Source organism: Asterias amurensis, chromosome 20 (genome assembly GCF_032118995.1).
Source record: "Asterias amurensis chromosome 20, ASM3211899v1".
Taxonomy (NCBI): Eukaryota; Metazoa; Echinodermata; class Asteroidea; order Forcipulatida; family Asteriidae; genus Asterias; species Asterias amurensis.
This window is the reverse complement of record NC_092667.1, coordinates 5,038,158-5,052,935: the sequence shown is the minus strand read 5'-3', so window position 1 is coordinate 5,052,935 and position 14,778 is coordinate 5,038,158. Positions and strand designations below refer to the sequence as shown.

General features: G+C 40.0%; 2 protein-coding genes across 3 annotated transcripts; one reads left to right on the top strand and one right to left on the bottom strand.

Annotated features, from left to right (window-relative positions):
* Positions 1–2,859: 2,859 nt before the first annotated feature.
* Positions 2,860–10,007, top strand: LOC139952568 (monocarboxylate transporter 13-like). The gene is made up of 6 exons (XM_071951747.1): positions 2,860–3,125; positions 3,821–4,117; positions 4,613–4,929; positions 5,593–5,818; positions 6,945–7,088; positions 7,650–10,007. The coding sequence occupies exons 1-6, from the start codon at positions 2,954–2,956 to the stop codon at positions 7,910–7,912; spliced, it is 1,419 nt and encodes a 472-aa protein (XP_071807848.1). The 5' UTR covers positions 2,860–2,953; the 3' UTR covers positions 7,913–10,007.
* LOC139952569 (thiopurine S-methyltransferase-like) lies at positions 8,248–13,518 on the bottom strand. 2 transcript variants are annotated; one of them, XM_071951748.1, is made up of 9 exons: positions 13,329–13,518; positions 12,497–12,632; positions 11,998–12,090; positions 11,745–11,877; positions 11,420–11,472; positions 10,825–10,899; positions 10,399–10,484; positions 10,235–10,279; positions 8,248–10,006 (listed from the first exon to the last, which is right to left on the bottom strand). In XM_071951748.1, exons 1-9 carry the CDS (start codon positions 13,405–13,407, stop codon positions 9,888–9,890), a joined length of 819 nt encoding a protein of 272 aa, XP_071807849.1. In that variant the 5' UTR covers positions 13,408–13,518; the 3' UTR covers positions 8,248–9,887. The 2 variants fall into 2 exon arrangements, with proteins under 2 accessions (XP_071807849.1, XP_071807850.1); XM_071951749.1 differs by having other exon boundaries at positions 8,253–10,006; positions 13,446–13,518.
* Positions 13,519–14,778: the final 1,260 nt, after the last annotated feature.

The following is a 14,778-nucleotide window of genomic DNA, read 5'->3' as shown; positions in this document are numbered from 1 at the left end:
TTCTTAGCAACGCCCTTAGAAACACTCATAGCCATAGCCAAACCTGCCAATTCGATTGCCGCCTTTTTATCCGTCTGTTTCTGTGCTGTATCAAGCCTATAAGCAGCAGCCCAGTTTTTACTCGGACCATGTTTAGTCCCCGCACATAAGATGCAGTTGTCTTGTCGTCAGCACTTTCAATTCTCCAAGTTTTTTTAAAAGCACTTTTGTGTACGATCTGCACGTCCATCAACAATCAAGCACCCTTGGCCTAACGTCTTCATTATTTAAGGATCCTGCCGAGTTACCAACGTAAACGCAAAGTATCCCTCGTGCACTCGGTGCATTCGGGTAAATACATCTACATCCGAGTAATGCCTGATGCCGCACGAGCTCGCCTGGCAAGGTCCAAACTATACCCTTAAAAACGAATCAATTATTGGGGAGGGACACAGAACCTGTTTTTCTTAAAGTCCAACAGTCCCATCTTAAATGGAACACGTCTGCTCATCATTAAGGTCATTATGTTGACAATGTCAACTCTTTTTTAATTAATAAAAGTTGTTTTGGTGTTCATAATTAAGAGAACGGGGAGCGTGGGAATCGTTGGAACTGGGACAGGTGACTTTATTGTTTCATGACAAATTGATCTGTTGGATTTGAGTCAATAAAAGGTCGCAAAATTATTGTTTTGTCTTATTAATGATGGGGAGGGGGCGTCGAGACACAGGTTGGCGTACGTATACTCCGTTAGCATTGTATAACCATAATTGCATTGTTGTAACTGGATATAATTGGGTTAAAGAGAAAGCGATTGCCTTTTTTTGAAAGAGTAATTAATTCTCTATTATAAATCACACTGTAGAACCCTTTTTCGATAAGAAATCTGTAAATCGTCTTTAAATACATGTTGTCCGTCACACTGGCAGCCTCCGTCCAGTCTCAGTTATTTTTGGCGCCGCGCTGGTTTCATTACAGTCAAGTTTAATTCACTCAACTCGTGTGGTTTTTCTTTCACTTTTCTATTGACACTTTTAGGGACTAGTTGACCATTTTCATAAATTTCTAGTACACTGGGGAGTGATTGGTCGTATTTCATTTTCCCCGTACACATAGGGAGTAATTGACCTAGGATCCTGTTGACCAAGGCCACATATTCCATAGAGCACAAAAACTGTTATTTACAAGACAAAGGTTACCAGCCAAACTATGTACGTTGTACAATCTGTGACTGGTGTCCTGCTAATTTATGTTCAGTATACATTTTTGGACCAATATTTAAAAATGTTTAGGGCAGTTCTATAAAATCAGGCACAGCACTATGCAACACGCTCGCATTTTTCGTATCAAGGATTTTGAGGAGATATTAACTCATGGAAACAGATTTATCAAGAAACTAAAATAACTACAAAGGTGAAAAAACTAATCTTACTGCATTAAGAGAACAATGCCTGGCGATTTCTTAATGCTCGACCCCTCTCTCACATAACACCATTAGAGCCAACCTTGTTACAAATAACACACAAAATAGTCAAACACGAGGTCAGGTAAAAACGTCCGAATATGACGTCACACTTCTAGCCAGAGACCCGTCTAACATGAGAAGTGCTTCCGTATACGGTTGTAAGTCTGGTAACCTAGACCACTTACTGCAAACCAATACAACAAACACATTATATTAAGGCCAATTAATTTTCATGAAACAAACATTGCCTTAAATTTATACTTAGGAGAACAATACAATAAGGAAGCCTTGGATTTTAAGAACAACGGATCTTTCGACATGGACAAAGTCGATAATTGAATTGATTGGTTGCACTGGCGGCAACGTCTCTTGTTTGCAAACAAGTTTAACGTACACTGTTTTCTATATTACGCATTTCAACTAAAGCTTAAAGGGACACACCAGCTCACCGTTTACGCAATTTTTGTCTTAACATGCTCAAAAACGGCTAAATTTGATGATTTATTTAAGGACTGTTCTTCTTCATTCCTGGAAGACCGTTGAAGTCATATCTTAGTCTATTTTGTAGCACAAATAGCCCAATTCGGCCGGTGTGTCCCTTTAAAGAGAGACGACGTAGCAACTATTTCGACGAGTACATTGCCTATAATCTTAGAAACACAAATCAAGAAAGAGAACATTAATTTTTACCAACCAAACTTTCTGTACATTTTTTTGTACTACGGTTGGGCCGCTTTAAAATCGATTGACTCAAATGATAACGATAGTGTCGTCCCGTAACCTTAGATCTAGGAGGTCTTTCGTATGGATCCTCGAGCACCGTCTCCAGTGGTAGATAATTGGCGTTAAAACCTTACTGTTTCTCCAGTGCCTTCGGGTTGATGCCAAATGCAACACTATCCAACACATGAACTACTTTCGCTTTCACCTCATGCCTATCTTGCCTACAACCATGCATGGGTTGGAAATGAAAAGCCATAAATGGAAGTTAAACATTATACACAATGTTGCACACAAAGCCTTACCACACACACCATAATTATTCAAACAATAATGTTGAATTTGTTTGATACAAATCAGCCATGCATCTTTATCAAGTTTGATGGATATTAAATTTTTTACAGGATTTGTTAACAACTGAATGTTTTGTCAACATTTTGGTCACCCATGCCTATACAGCGCAGTTTGATCACCATCAATAATGCAAATTTTGGGGCGTGCGCCCTCTATATTTTTGGCACTGTCTTACGCATTGTCTTGGCTTTAGTCTTTAAATCTGCGTGGGTCTGCAAGTTGATAAAAGTGAAACAGCTGCCAGTGACTGAAGGTCACGTGCATACAAAATATGAAATAATATAAAAACAATTGCTCTGGGAAGTACGTTTCGAAATGACTTTGTAGCACGGAGGGCCAAAGGTAGCTGCAGGTGAACTTTCTAGAGGCATTTTGTTGACAGTGAAAAACGTTGTGGCGGATATTTTTTTAAAGTGTTTTGAAAGTTTGTAAGTGATGAAGTGCTTTGAAAGGTCTGTGCCGGAATTTCGCCTGATTTCTTGGTGGGGTTGGGTGGTGGTTGCCCTGTCGTCTGTTCAGTATGCACTCGTACTTGGGCCTCTTTATAACTACAGTATTGTCCTGTTGAGTTTCCAAGAAGAATTTCACACGAGTACATCTTTTACCGGTGAGTTTCTAATTTTTATTTTCTGGAGGAAAAGTTCGTGGGGAGTTGTGTCAATGAAACACGGCCAAGTGCTGTTGCAATGTTCGGAAAGATTTGTGGGTGATGGGTATGGGTATGGTTGACACTACAGGTTGGGGTGTATATAGAGACACATTTATCCTAACCATATTAGTGTCATATGTCCACCATATCTCAACAAGGTTCCTGTAAGCACTCACATCTTAAAAGAATGTTCTGCAATGAATCTATCGTAACTACTTTCTGTTGCATGCATTGTTTTGCAATCAAATTTTGGCGTGTTTGGCTAACACTAAATTAATAAGTATTATTTGAAAAGATTTTGTTATGTTTTATGACTTTGTAAAGTACTATAGTTTTTTCGGGGTTTTTTTTTTTGGGGGGGGGCTGAAACAATTTGTATATTGTTTTATTTTCAGGAGTATTTGGGGTATTTGAGTAAGTGTTTGTTTGTTGGTAGGGTTTGGGTTGTGGGTTGTGGGGTTGAGGCATCTATTTGGTGCTCGATTACCCCCGTGTCCATTGTGCACTTGGGTTTCAGGGGTGGTAGGCCTACTTCTGTACAAACCGAACAGAGTGTGTTAACGATAACTCTGGAGTGGGACCTTTTGTCTCATATCGGCGTGGTATGATTCGGTTACAAAATTAAGACTGACTAATTTTCTTCCTGGATCCAGGTTGGGTTGGGTCCCTGGCCCATGCCTTGGTGTCCATTGGAACACTCCCTGCCGCTGTATGTCTGAGGAAGCTAAGCCCACGGGTGGTGACCTTCACGGGAATATTCATGTACTGTGGAGGGGTGGCTTCGACAGCGTTCGTCCCATCTCTCGGTTATGTCGTCCTGACGTACAGCGTCATTTCTGGGCTAGGGATGAGCTTCGTCGTCCAGGCGGGGATTGTCCTGACACTTGCTTGGTTCCCGAAGAAATACTGCGCCCGGGCGACGTCCGCTCTCACGATTGGAACTCCGTGTGGTAAGAGACTTTAACTTTGATTACAGCTCCCTTTGGTCATAGGTTCCAGGTTCCATGGGTCTCGGGTTCCAGGTCCCATAGGTCTCGGGTTCCAGGTCCCATGGGTCTCGGGTGCCAGGTCCAGTGGGACCTGACCCATGTTGGGGTCAGTAAAACTCAGAATCATTTTGAAATTGACCCAGTGGAGAAAACTGACGTATAATCCGTACAAAAAAAACCTGGGGGTACAAACAGTGACCCGCAGGTAGACTGCTGGTCAGCTGATCAACCATTTACACATAAAAAACAACCTTCAAACATTTCAGATACAGTTTTCTCAAATATGATTTCATTTCAGACGAAATATTATTTCATAATGAACTTAGTACAACGTTCATAAATCAATTTGCTTTCAGGAAATGAAATTTATATTCTAAACAAACCTGTTAAATACCTTAAAGCAACCGTAGCTCATAAACACAATTTTTTGTGAATCCTTCTGACTGTTTCTTATAGGTACTTTAATATCAGCACCAGTCCTTAATGGATTAACTGTAGCCTTGGGATGGAGACACGCTTTCCTTATCATTGCAAGCTTTACTCTTGTTGTCAGCTCAGTGGGTGCATCCTTCCTCTCAAACCCTCCACCGGGAAAACCGTCTCAAATACCCAAAGAAATAACCATGGAAACGGAAGACCAGGATGATAGACCCCACCACGTGGTCTTGGAGGATTTTAAATTGCCGCCATTTTATTGCCATTGTGACCCTTGGTTGTGGTTTATTGGCATCGGCATCGGGAGCCTCTCCTGGGGATTTCTAGCTACAAATTTAGTAAGTACTAATAATTTGTTGGAGGATAGGCCTTCATTACCAATCTTTGACTGCTGTTATGAAAGAACCATTCATTTTATGCATTTTTACGATCTCGTTTGGGGTCTTGTTGCGCCACTGTACTGTCGGGGAATGGGGAGTGCTAGCACAAGAACAGAGCAGTTGTTGTGGTTTTGCATTTAGAGAGTACATGTGTACTCTTTCGTCGTCATCTTTTGAGTATAAAAGTATTTTGTTTCATAGTTGGACTGCACCGGGGCTTGATCCAGTTGGTCAACGTCACCCAGAATATGAGTCAGAATGACCCCCAAAAGGGTCAACATTTATTTATGAGGCAAAATCCAAGTTTTTACCAATTTTCGGTTCAGCATAAACCCATAATTGGGTCAGGCCCCAAGGACCCTGAATTAGGGTAAGTGACCCAGGATTTTTTATAGTACATTCCACATTTTGCATCTTTGACATTTTATACACAGGCAAGCTTCATAAATGACATTGGTCTAACGAAAGGTATAATATCTACTTCCAAAGTTTTTACCTACCTTCCAGGTCAACTTGCCGAGAAATTGGTCATGCCCCATGGGACCCGAGTCCGGGTCAATTTTGACCCAGTTCTGTTGTATTTGTTTTACATCTTCTTCATTCTGTAACCATTCTACGTAGGCGAGCTTCATGAATGACATTGGTCTAACGATTAGTGATGTCTCATTCGCCATCATCGCTATCTCACTGGGCGACATCATCGGCAAGATCCTGATTTCGGCGTTCCTGGATTCCTTGAAGTTCCTGAAGATTTTCTTCATTGTCGGATCGTTCATATCGTGCGGTATCTTTTCCGGATTACTCGTCAACACGTCCACTCTGATTCCAGTGATCGTTTTAACATTTCGTGAGTAAACATTATTTATGCTTTTGGGTGAGTCAGTGACGTAACTATTGGGGGGTGGTTCTCCCGGGTGAATCTTGACTTTTAAGGTTAAACACTACCAGAGAGTAAAATGTATCATTGCATATTTTCAATGTTTTTTAAACTATTGGTTTATTTTCAGCTATCAATGTGTTTGAATTCGATTTCGTGCACCCATGATTTCGTGTTTCGCACACAGAGTTCTTAACAGTCATTCTATTTTATTTATAGACTTTCATGATTATACTTTGACCGTTTTAAGTTCAATTTCTACAACCAATTTACACTAAGAATTAAATGGTTGACACAACTCTTGCTGTTGGCTTTTACGGAATTGAATGACTCATGCATAGTGAAATAGAACGATCTTCTGACCGTGAATGTTAAACTAGTGCAATTGAATTCACCCTTTTGACTTTTAAATGCTGATTTACCGAAACATTGAAACAGCCGGTTGATGACAATCGCGGGAAAACTTAGCACTTACGCCAACAAGCACCGTAAATCACAAACGGACATTTTTTGTAACAACAAGTTGTGAACAAAGCACCGATTTAACATGATGCCTACAGGGTGAACATTTTCTTACAAGTGTTGTATGAAGGTCATTGTCACACAGTCAAAAGGTTACTTCAGAAAAGAAAAAAACAACCTGTAATTTAATAACACGATTTCAAAGAAATAATGTAACCGAGGCAACCAAATGCACGCTTAGAGCAACGGGGGATTTGAGCCAGTGTCAAGGTCGAGAAACATTTTAGGCATATTTAATGACACCAAGACCGTATACAGGAATGTTTTTCTGTCATGTCAGCTGTGACTATAAATCTTCGAGTGTAGTTGATGGCAAAATTGTGATGAGAGGTATCGTTCTAAGGCGCACTGCTGCCCCCTGGGAACGAGGATGGCTTATAAGCCCCCCCCCCCCCCCCCAAGCTATCCGAACGCATCGGTGAGACCTTGGCCGACCCGGGAAAGCTAATCGAACGCACCCAAAGTTTCCTACCTCACATTATTTTGCCTCAAGCGGTGTGATGACGTCATTGCATGGTCCATTTTTGTTCCTCTTTGTTGTTACATTTTGTTTCTTGTTGGTTCTACTTGTCAGTTCTTGGCCTTGCCCGTGCTGCGTTTTTTGGAACGGTCATAGTATCTGCGATGGAATTATTCAGTGTGTATGGGATCGAGACTGTCACCATAATCACCCTCGTACCCTTCGGAATAGGGACTCTTATCAGCGCTCCCCTGTCAGGTAAGAACTATTCAGCGAGTAGGCTTGGGGTCGAGACTGTAATCTAATCACCCTCGTTCCCTTCGGAATAGGAACTCTTGCCAGCGCTCCCCTGTCAGGTAAGAACTATTCAGCATGTTGGGGTCGAGACTGTTACCTTAATCACCCTCGTTTTCTTTGGAATTTGAAGAACTCTTATCAGCGCCCCTGTCAGGTGAGTAACTATTCAGCATGTAGGCTTTGGGGTCGAGACTGTCACCTTAATCCTCGTTCCCTTCTTATCTGCGCCCCCTGTCAGGTAAGAACTATTCAGTGAGTAGAATATGGGGTCGAGACTGCACACCACAACCCTCGTACCCTTTGGAATAGTATCAGCGCTCTCCTCTCAGGTATCTTAGATATTGTCTTTGTATCACAAAATGCAAATCTTTTCTGAAAACTTATCTTATGTTTTCAATGACTAATTTTGTTGCGTCTGTTTTCGTTCGTTTTGTTTTCTGTTTTACTGTGCCTTAAATTTCCAGCAGGGTGGATAGTAATGTTTGCATTACAAGTCTTATTGATCACGTTCTGTTTCCCCAGGCGGACTCTTTGACTTGACTGGAGACTACACACTTAGTCTTCTCGTCCTGGTGTTCCTTCTCACGCTCTCCACCATTTGCATGTTGTTAATTCCCTTCAAGATGGAGCTAAGGTCATGGCGCATGCGTGGTAGGTCACCAGACACAAGCCCAATTGATGGAATGTCTCCCTCTGTTGATGGAGTTAACAAGTCCGTGGCAGGTGGACTGTCACGTGGTGTTGACGACAACATGACGAATATGGGATTTACTGATGATTTCTGAGTTTAATAGGTTAAAGACTCAATTTGGAAGGAGTGGGGTTTGGTGTGGGGTTGGGTGCATACAACTGTTGAAGACATCGAGGCTCGATTAGATGAACTGTTGGGTGAAGTAGTGATTGCAAATGTATATATATTTTTATCTATGGACTATTCAGGTGTTTTATTTACATTGTGTATGGACTGCTACAGCGCCACCTAGCGTCCAAAAGCCTTAAATTTATCACACTTGTATGCGAGTAAATAATCACAACAAATGAACAACCAATGAGAAATAGAAATTGTGTTTATATACTTTTAATATATGAATCTAGAAAGTATTAAAAGTACATTATTGGTATCTTTGATCAATGTTAATATTGTTTTAAAACAAAAATGAGCCAGAGAAGCAATATTTCTTTCCATAAATAAGAAATACTTTGTCTTCATTCAATGTTCGAGAAATATTCATTTGATATGAAACTTTTTTGTGTGTGAAAAATATACAAATATTATGAAAAATCACGGTCAGTCCAAGTCGTCCCGAGCTATACATAATGGGAGACTTTGGAACGCTAGGTGGCAGCAAATTTACCAAGTAAATTTCCATTATTCATCATATTAAAGGCAGTGGACACTATTGGTAATTACTCAAAATAATAATTGGCATAAAACCTTTCTTGGTGACGAGTAAGGGGGAGAGGTTGATGGTATAAAACTTAATGAGAAACGGCACCCTCTGAAGTGCCATAGTTTTTGAGAAAGAAGCAATTTTCCACGAATTTGATTTTGAGACCTCAAGTTTAGAACTTGAGGTCTCGAAATCAACCATCTAAACGCACACAACTTCGTGTTGCAAGGGTTATTTTTCTTTCCGTATTATCTCGCAACTTTGATGACCGATTGAGCTCAAATTTTCACAGGTTTGTTATTTTATGCATATGTTGAGAAACACCAACTGTGAAGGCTAGTCTTTGACAATTACCAATAGTGTCCACTGCTTTTTAGCAATAGATACACCTGGTAGGTCTGCTGCCACATAGCGTCCAAATAATGCCCTCGTTACTATTTCACTACCTCAGTTTTTAAAATGTATTCCATTCTTCTGTATATATAAATATCTCAATATAAAATAATTGAATGCCCAATAAAAATACACTACAGCATTTACAAGGCGCACTTTACTGAAAAAGAGGAACAATCAAAGGTCAAGTTTTGTCAAGATGTTAGAAAGCAAGCATAAACAAGTGTTTTGAGTTTCTGCTGGAAGAGAGTGATGTTGTGTATTTGTCTGAGGTACTCCGGAAGTGGGTTCCAGAGTCTAGGTGCTATGTTGGAGTAAGCCCTGTCCCAGTTCAATTCTTATTGCTGTTTTAGAATAAACATTCATTAATTTATACCTTGTAAATAAATACATACCAGTAAAATGTATGCTGTTTGAAAGCGCATATAATTATCTTTATTGTAGTGAAATGTCTATAAAAAAAATACAATTTTTCTTCTCTCATTTAACTAGAAAGAGGAGTAGAAAGTAAGACACTAATTATATTTTTTCCTTTACTTATTTTAAGTGTGTGTGTGTGTGTTTTAATAATGGGTTCACATATATCCAAACAAACTGTAAGCTGTTGGTTCAGGACACATACATTCCTTAACTGTAAATAAAATGTACATAACATGTTCACAGTTTTCTTGTTTAATTGTACTTGATACAAGATTAAACAAGAAAGACACCAATTTGATTGTTCATTTAAATGTGTGTTTTTCTTAACAGAACTGGGGCCCAATTTCATAGAGTTGCTTAACGATCACAGGTTGGTAAGCACAACAAAATTATGTTTACCAGAATGAGGGTACCAGCCTTAATACACTGTCCCATCTGTACTACCTGTAACTGGTATCTTGCTCACTTTTACTAAGCAGATAAATGATAAGCAACATTTTCTACTTTTAAAAGCAGAGCTGCTTGGGCAGAAGATAATGCTCTGCATCCATCTTGACTAGAGGTTCTTTGGAATGAGCAGATGATGTCTGTTTAAGAAAGACATGAGCCCTCTGCTCTTCCATCGCTCCGTCATTGCGTCAACTTCATCCAACAACTTGATGTCCATTTTATCAGCTGCAAACAAAAAAAATACAACTCCTAAATTTTTCTTTAATTATAATCAGTTGGTAGAGCGCTGGCACATAAATCGGGCTACAGGTTCAAAACCTGCTCTAGTAAAAATTTTCTTTGTTCAACCCAGAATTAATTTGAATTTACCCTGTCAGGTTCCCTTGTGGTATTTTAATCAATAAAAATTTGAAATATAAAGCACACCCTTTAAAACATACTTACTGTACTTACCAAATAATTTTTCCACAACATCTGCTGGAGTTGAGTGAGGAGGACCTAAAAACAAGGGAGGAAAATCTTTCGTTAAAAAAAAAAATAAAAAATTAAGTAACACCCATTTTATCACATTGAAAAAGCAGCGTCATCTACATTTCATATGAATGGAAACTACTCACCGCTCATTTTGCTTTGGTCATACTCCAATGTTGAGAGAAGGTACCTTCCAGTTGGTTTCAGCAATGACAGCATCAAATCAGCATATCTACAAGAAAAATAATAATGATCGGAAAGGTTGTTATGATAGAAAGGTATTCTGCGAAGCAAAAAGGGGCAGGATGCCAGTCACAATAATATTATGGTAAATGTGATATGGTAATTTGGCTGGTAACGTTAATCCACTAAGCATAATTTTGTTATGCTTAGCTAGATTTTATGCTACGTAGCTGTATGAAATCAGCTGTGGCAGAGACCACAACAGAGTTGGCTGCTTGCATAAAGGCCAGGGGAGATTGGAGAAGCTACCGTGGGCGGGATCCCACCTGCATGCGATATGATTGATTGATCGGGGAAAGAGGGCGGTTACTGGAAACAAGAAATGTTACCTTTGTATATCTTCTCGAAGGAGAGCAACAAGTGAGGCTCGGTCCCAAACACAGTCAAAGTCACCCAGGATGTCTCTGTGGATAAAGTGAACGCAGAGTAAGCAATTTTAGGTTTTTGAATGATACAGCTTTCTGTTCAGAGCAAATAGATTGTAACATAGTTTGTAAAACATAACTTGTAACTTGACGAAGAAACAATATCACGGACCCAGGGTATGTTTAACCTTTGGGTAGTTATTGCGATCTGTCGGAGCATGTCTGATTATGATGATTCCGGTTGTACAAAAAAACGGACTTATAGAATGATTTGGGCGGTCGGGTTGGCTTAAAGGATTTCTTTTCTCACCTTCTATCTCCAAGGATCCTGGTTCGAATTCTCACCAAGGGCACTATATGGATTGGGTTTTCAGTCACTACCCGACTGCATTGGTTTTGCCTGGAATAATTCTCTGGGATTTTCCGCCCACATCTACAACTAAAACTTCATTGTCTTCTACCATTGGGGTTTTGGCTAGATAAGGGGATAATTTCACTTTTCTGAGAATCCTAGACTTCACAACCAGAATAAATAAATGAAATGAAATGAATGACTTACCTGTTTAGTTTGAATAAATTTGCTTTGTACAACAGGATGTTGGAATTCTTACTCTGTCGGTAAAAAGGAAAAACACAAGAAGTTATTAATTTTGCAAGTGGTCCTGCTACACAGAATGTAAAAGGAAAACAAGAAACAAAACAGTTGTGAAAAGCGGAAAGTAAACATGTACAAAGGTTCCAAATAATACTGCATTGATAGTTATAATAATCATTGACAACTATTACTCACTTTCCTACTCTAAGTAACGTTTAAAGACTTTTTACCTAAAGGCAGATTTGTAATCATTGACGATATTTTTTCTGTCAAACAAGTAAGAACCTACAGTGTACAACTCAGCATCTTCAAGGCCTTCGATGGGACCAACAGAGAACTCCAACTTGTTTTCTTTGAAGAAGTCTTTGATTGCCATCTCAGCTACTTCAACACCAACAACTATGTGGCCTAGATCAGCCAACCTGCAAAGGGCAAAAGACAAATCACATGGAATGTTCAGTAACAACAAAATATGCATTTGCAAAATTTCAGTGGCATTAAACTAGAGAGCAAAGAATAAGATTTATTCAACAAACAGTCACCATTTCATGTCCACAGACTTGCCACAGAGGGGAACAAAAATCCGGCAGTTTGCTTTTCCGCCCGTCATCTCGTCCATATACTTGACAAGCGCTCTGTAAGACAAATAAAAAGATTTTAAAATTAGATAGGTCGTAATCTTCGCTTAGTGGGTGTTCAAATATAAACAATTTACATGTTTTACTTGGTAGAAAGAGCTGCTCATAAAGCTTCTAATCTTGTATTGTACAACAAATTCTGGTCCATTAATTATTTTGATCAACCTACAAGCTCTGCAAAGTTGCGGAATTTTATCCCAAGTGTGAGCTCTGTTCGCCGTTGATCTCATAAGATACCCCTTCCCCCACTACTCCTAGGCAAGTAGGAGGTTCGTTTCGCTATCGTTTCTTCATACAGACAATAGTTGAACAAACCAAACCTCATAGTTCTAGGAGTACTCCCCCACCATCTCTACTCCAACCCTTTCCCACCCCTTCCATGTCATAGTGTTTATCTACTCACGAATTTACTGTAGACATGTGGAATTGTATCTGGTCCTCCTCCCATTTGTTTCGCCAAAACTCGTCCGAACCTTTCTGTGCCATGTTTATCCTCAAAACGTTGTTCGTTTGTAATAACAATCTGGAAGTCCACGAATCTGAATAAATAAAAACAGCAAATGTACAGAAGATCAATCATCCTATATTTAAGGACAAAATCATCCTCTAATAAAATTAAAGACAAAATCCAGGATCGATAAAGACCAAGAAAAATCATGATTCCTTTCTTACAAAGGATAGCTTTAGCTCTCTTCATTGAAACTCTATCAGTTCATGACTATCCCTATATAGGCTTACTTACACATTTTTCACCAAATGAAATCTACACTGTCAATTTTTGTAATATATCATAACAAAAAATTAACTTTAAAACACTAAATTCATAAGTTACAAATAGGACCCAAAGTTAAACAAAGCTCAGAAAGACAGAATAATCATGAAGATAACCGCAGAAATTAACTCCGCAAACATTTATAAACATAAGTTTAAAAACCTCCGCAACAATTTCCATCCTCATCTCAGATCTGAGATGAGGAAGGAGTCAGACTCAGAAGCTAGCTAGCTCGTCTCAGAATCATACATTGTTTTCCCTTTTTCATTCACATGACATCTACCTCCATGGATGGTGTTACGTGGTTAGATTACCATGGAGGTAGAATTGTATTACTAGTAGGCCCTGTATGGGATGACTTGCAATTTTGGTCACTCGCACGCACCCATACTACCCATCTGCCCTCAGCAAACACGGTAAACATTAAACATGTCCGGAAACTAGACAATTTATGTAACCTCACATTTCGGGGTGAATTTCCCTGCAGCAAATGACACAACAGCTGAAATGATTCCAAATTTGAGACTATGACATCGCATCATACGATAATGGATTGGTGTGCACCGTCAAACATTCGTACCTTTGAGGAAAATCACAACTTTGAAGCTTGCAATCCAACCAGCACTCAACAACACCGGTAATGTTTGTTTTGAAGTTACAGGAAAGTGAACAGCGCCACCAAGTGACCCTATGACACCAGGCTAGCCAGCGCCAAAACTTGAACGTTTCGTGGCTGCTACGTCGCGATTACTTCACTTTTTTGAGAAGTTTGTCCGGAAACGCTTACCTTTAACATTCCAAATGACGAACGGGAACTACCATTTATGCCGGGAATGGTGAGGGTTGCTGCTGTGAAGTTTGACTGAGCTGCAGATGAGGTGAATGTGTTTTTGTTGTTGACCACTGACTATAACACTATCAGATGGGTATTCAATAGACAATGTGCACACACAGTCGTGAAATGTCTGCAAACCAAAATCACGTACCGTCTTTGAGAGGTCAACAACAATATCGACAACCTGTGCAACCTTGGAGTCCAAGGTTGCGCAACAAGCCTTTGGTTGGAATTCCACAGTTATGGTGAGAATAATATATATTACTTCATATTTTTTATAATGACGACCCAGGAACGGGACTCCACAGGGCTAGGGCGGGTGTCGCTTAGCAGTTATGTCTTCTGTGCAATACGATCCGGAGGACATTATTGCATATGCAATAATGTTCGCCGGATGAAACTTGGTCAATAAAGTTTGTCAATCTTTCTTGAGGTGGGATACATACTGTGCCCTCTATTTTCGAAACGACTGAATTTGGCTTTGGATTCTGCTCAGGCTAGCTTGACCCCGCCAATAAGCGTGTGCTTTGGGTTGGGTCCTACATATACACGCTCATCAGACGAGAGAATGGACTTTCGAACCGAATCCAAAGCCGAAGCTGTGGTTTTGAAAAGGGCCAATGTTACTCCTAAAATTATGAGGCTCAATCTGCTATCGTCGCAAACTCTGGAACTCGCTCCCAGTTGTGGTGTTGGCCGCCCCAACCTTAGAGTCCTTCAGGGGAGGAGTTGCAACGAGCCTATAAGCAGCAGCCCAGTTTTTTACTCGCACTTTGTCTAGCACCAGTTGAGTTCCACTCCCAGTTGTCTTGTCTTCATCACCTCCAGTTTCTTCAATTCTGTTTCTCTGTTAGCACTTTTGTGTCCGATCTGCACCGCATCAACAATCAAGCACCTTTGCCCTTACGTCCTCACTTAAGGATTCTGCCGAGTATCAACGTAAACGTTAACGTAAACGTAAACCTAATGATTATAGTTCTAGAAGTTATATGGGCAAGGGATGGTCCACTTTGTTGTGCTACCCATTGCCTACCTTAAAGGAACACGTTGCCTTGGATCGGACGAGTTGGTCACTCAA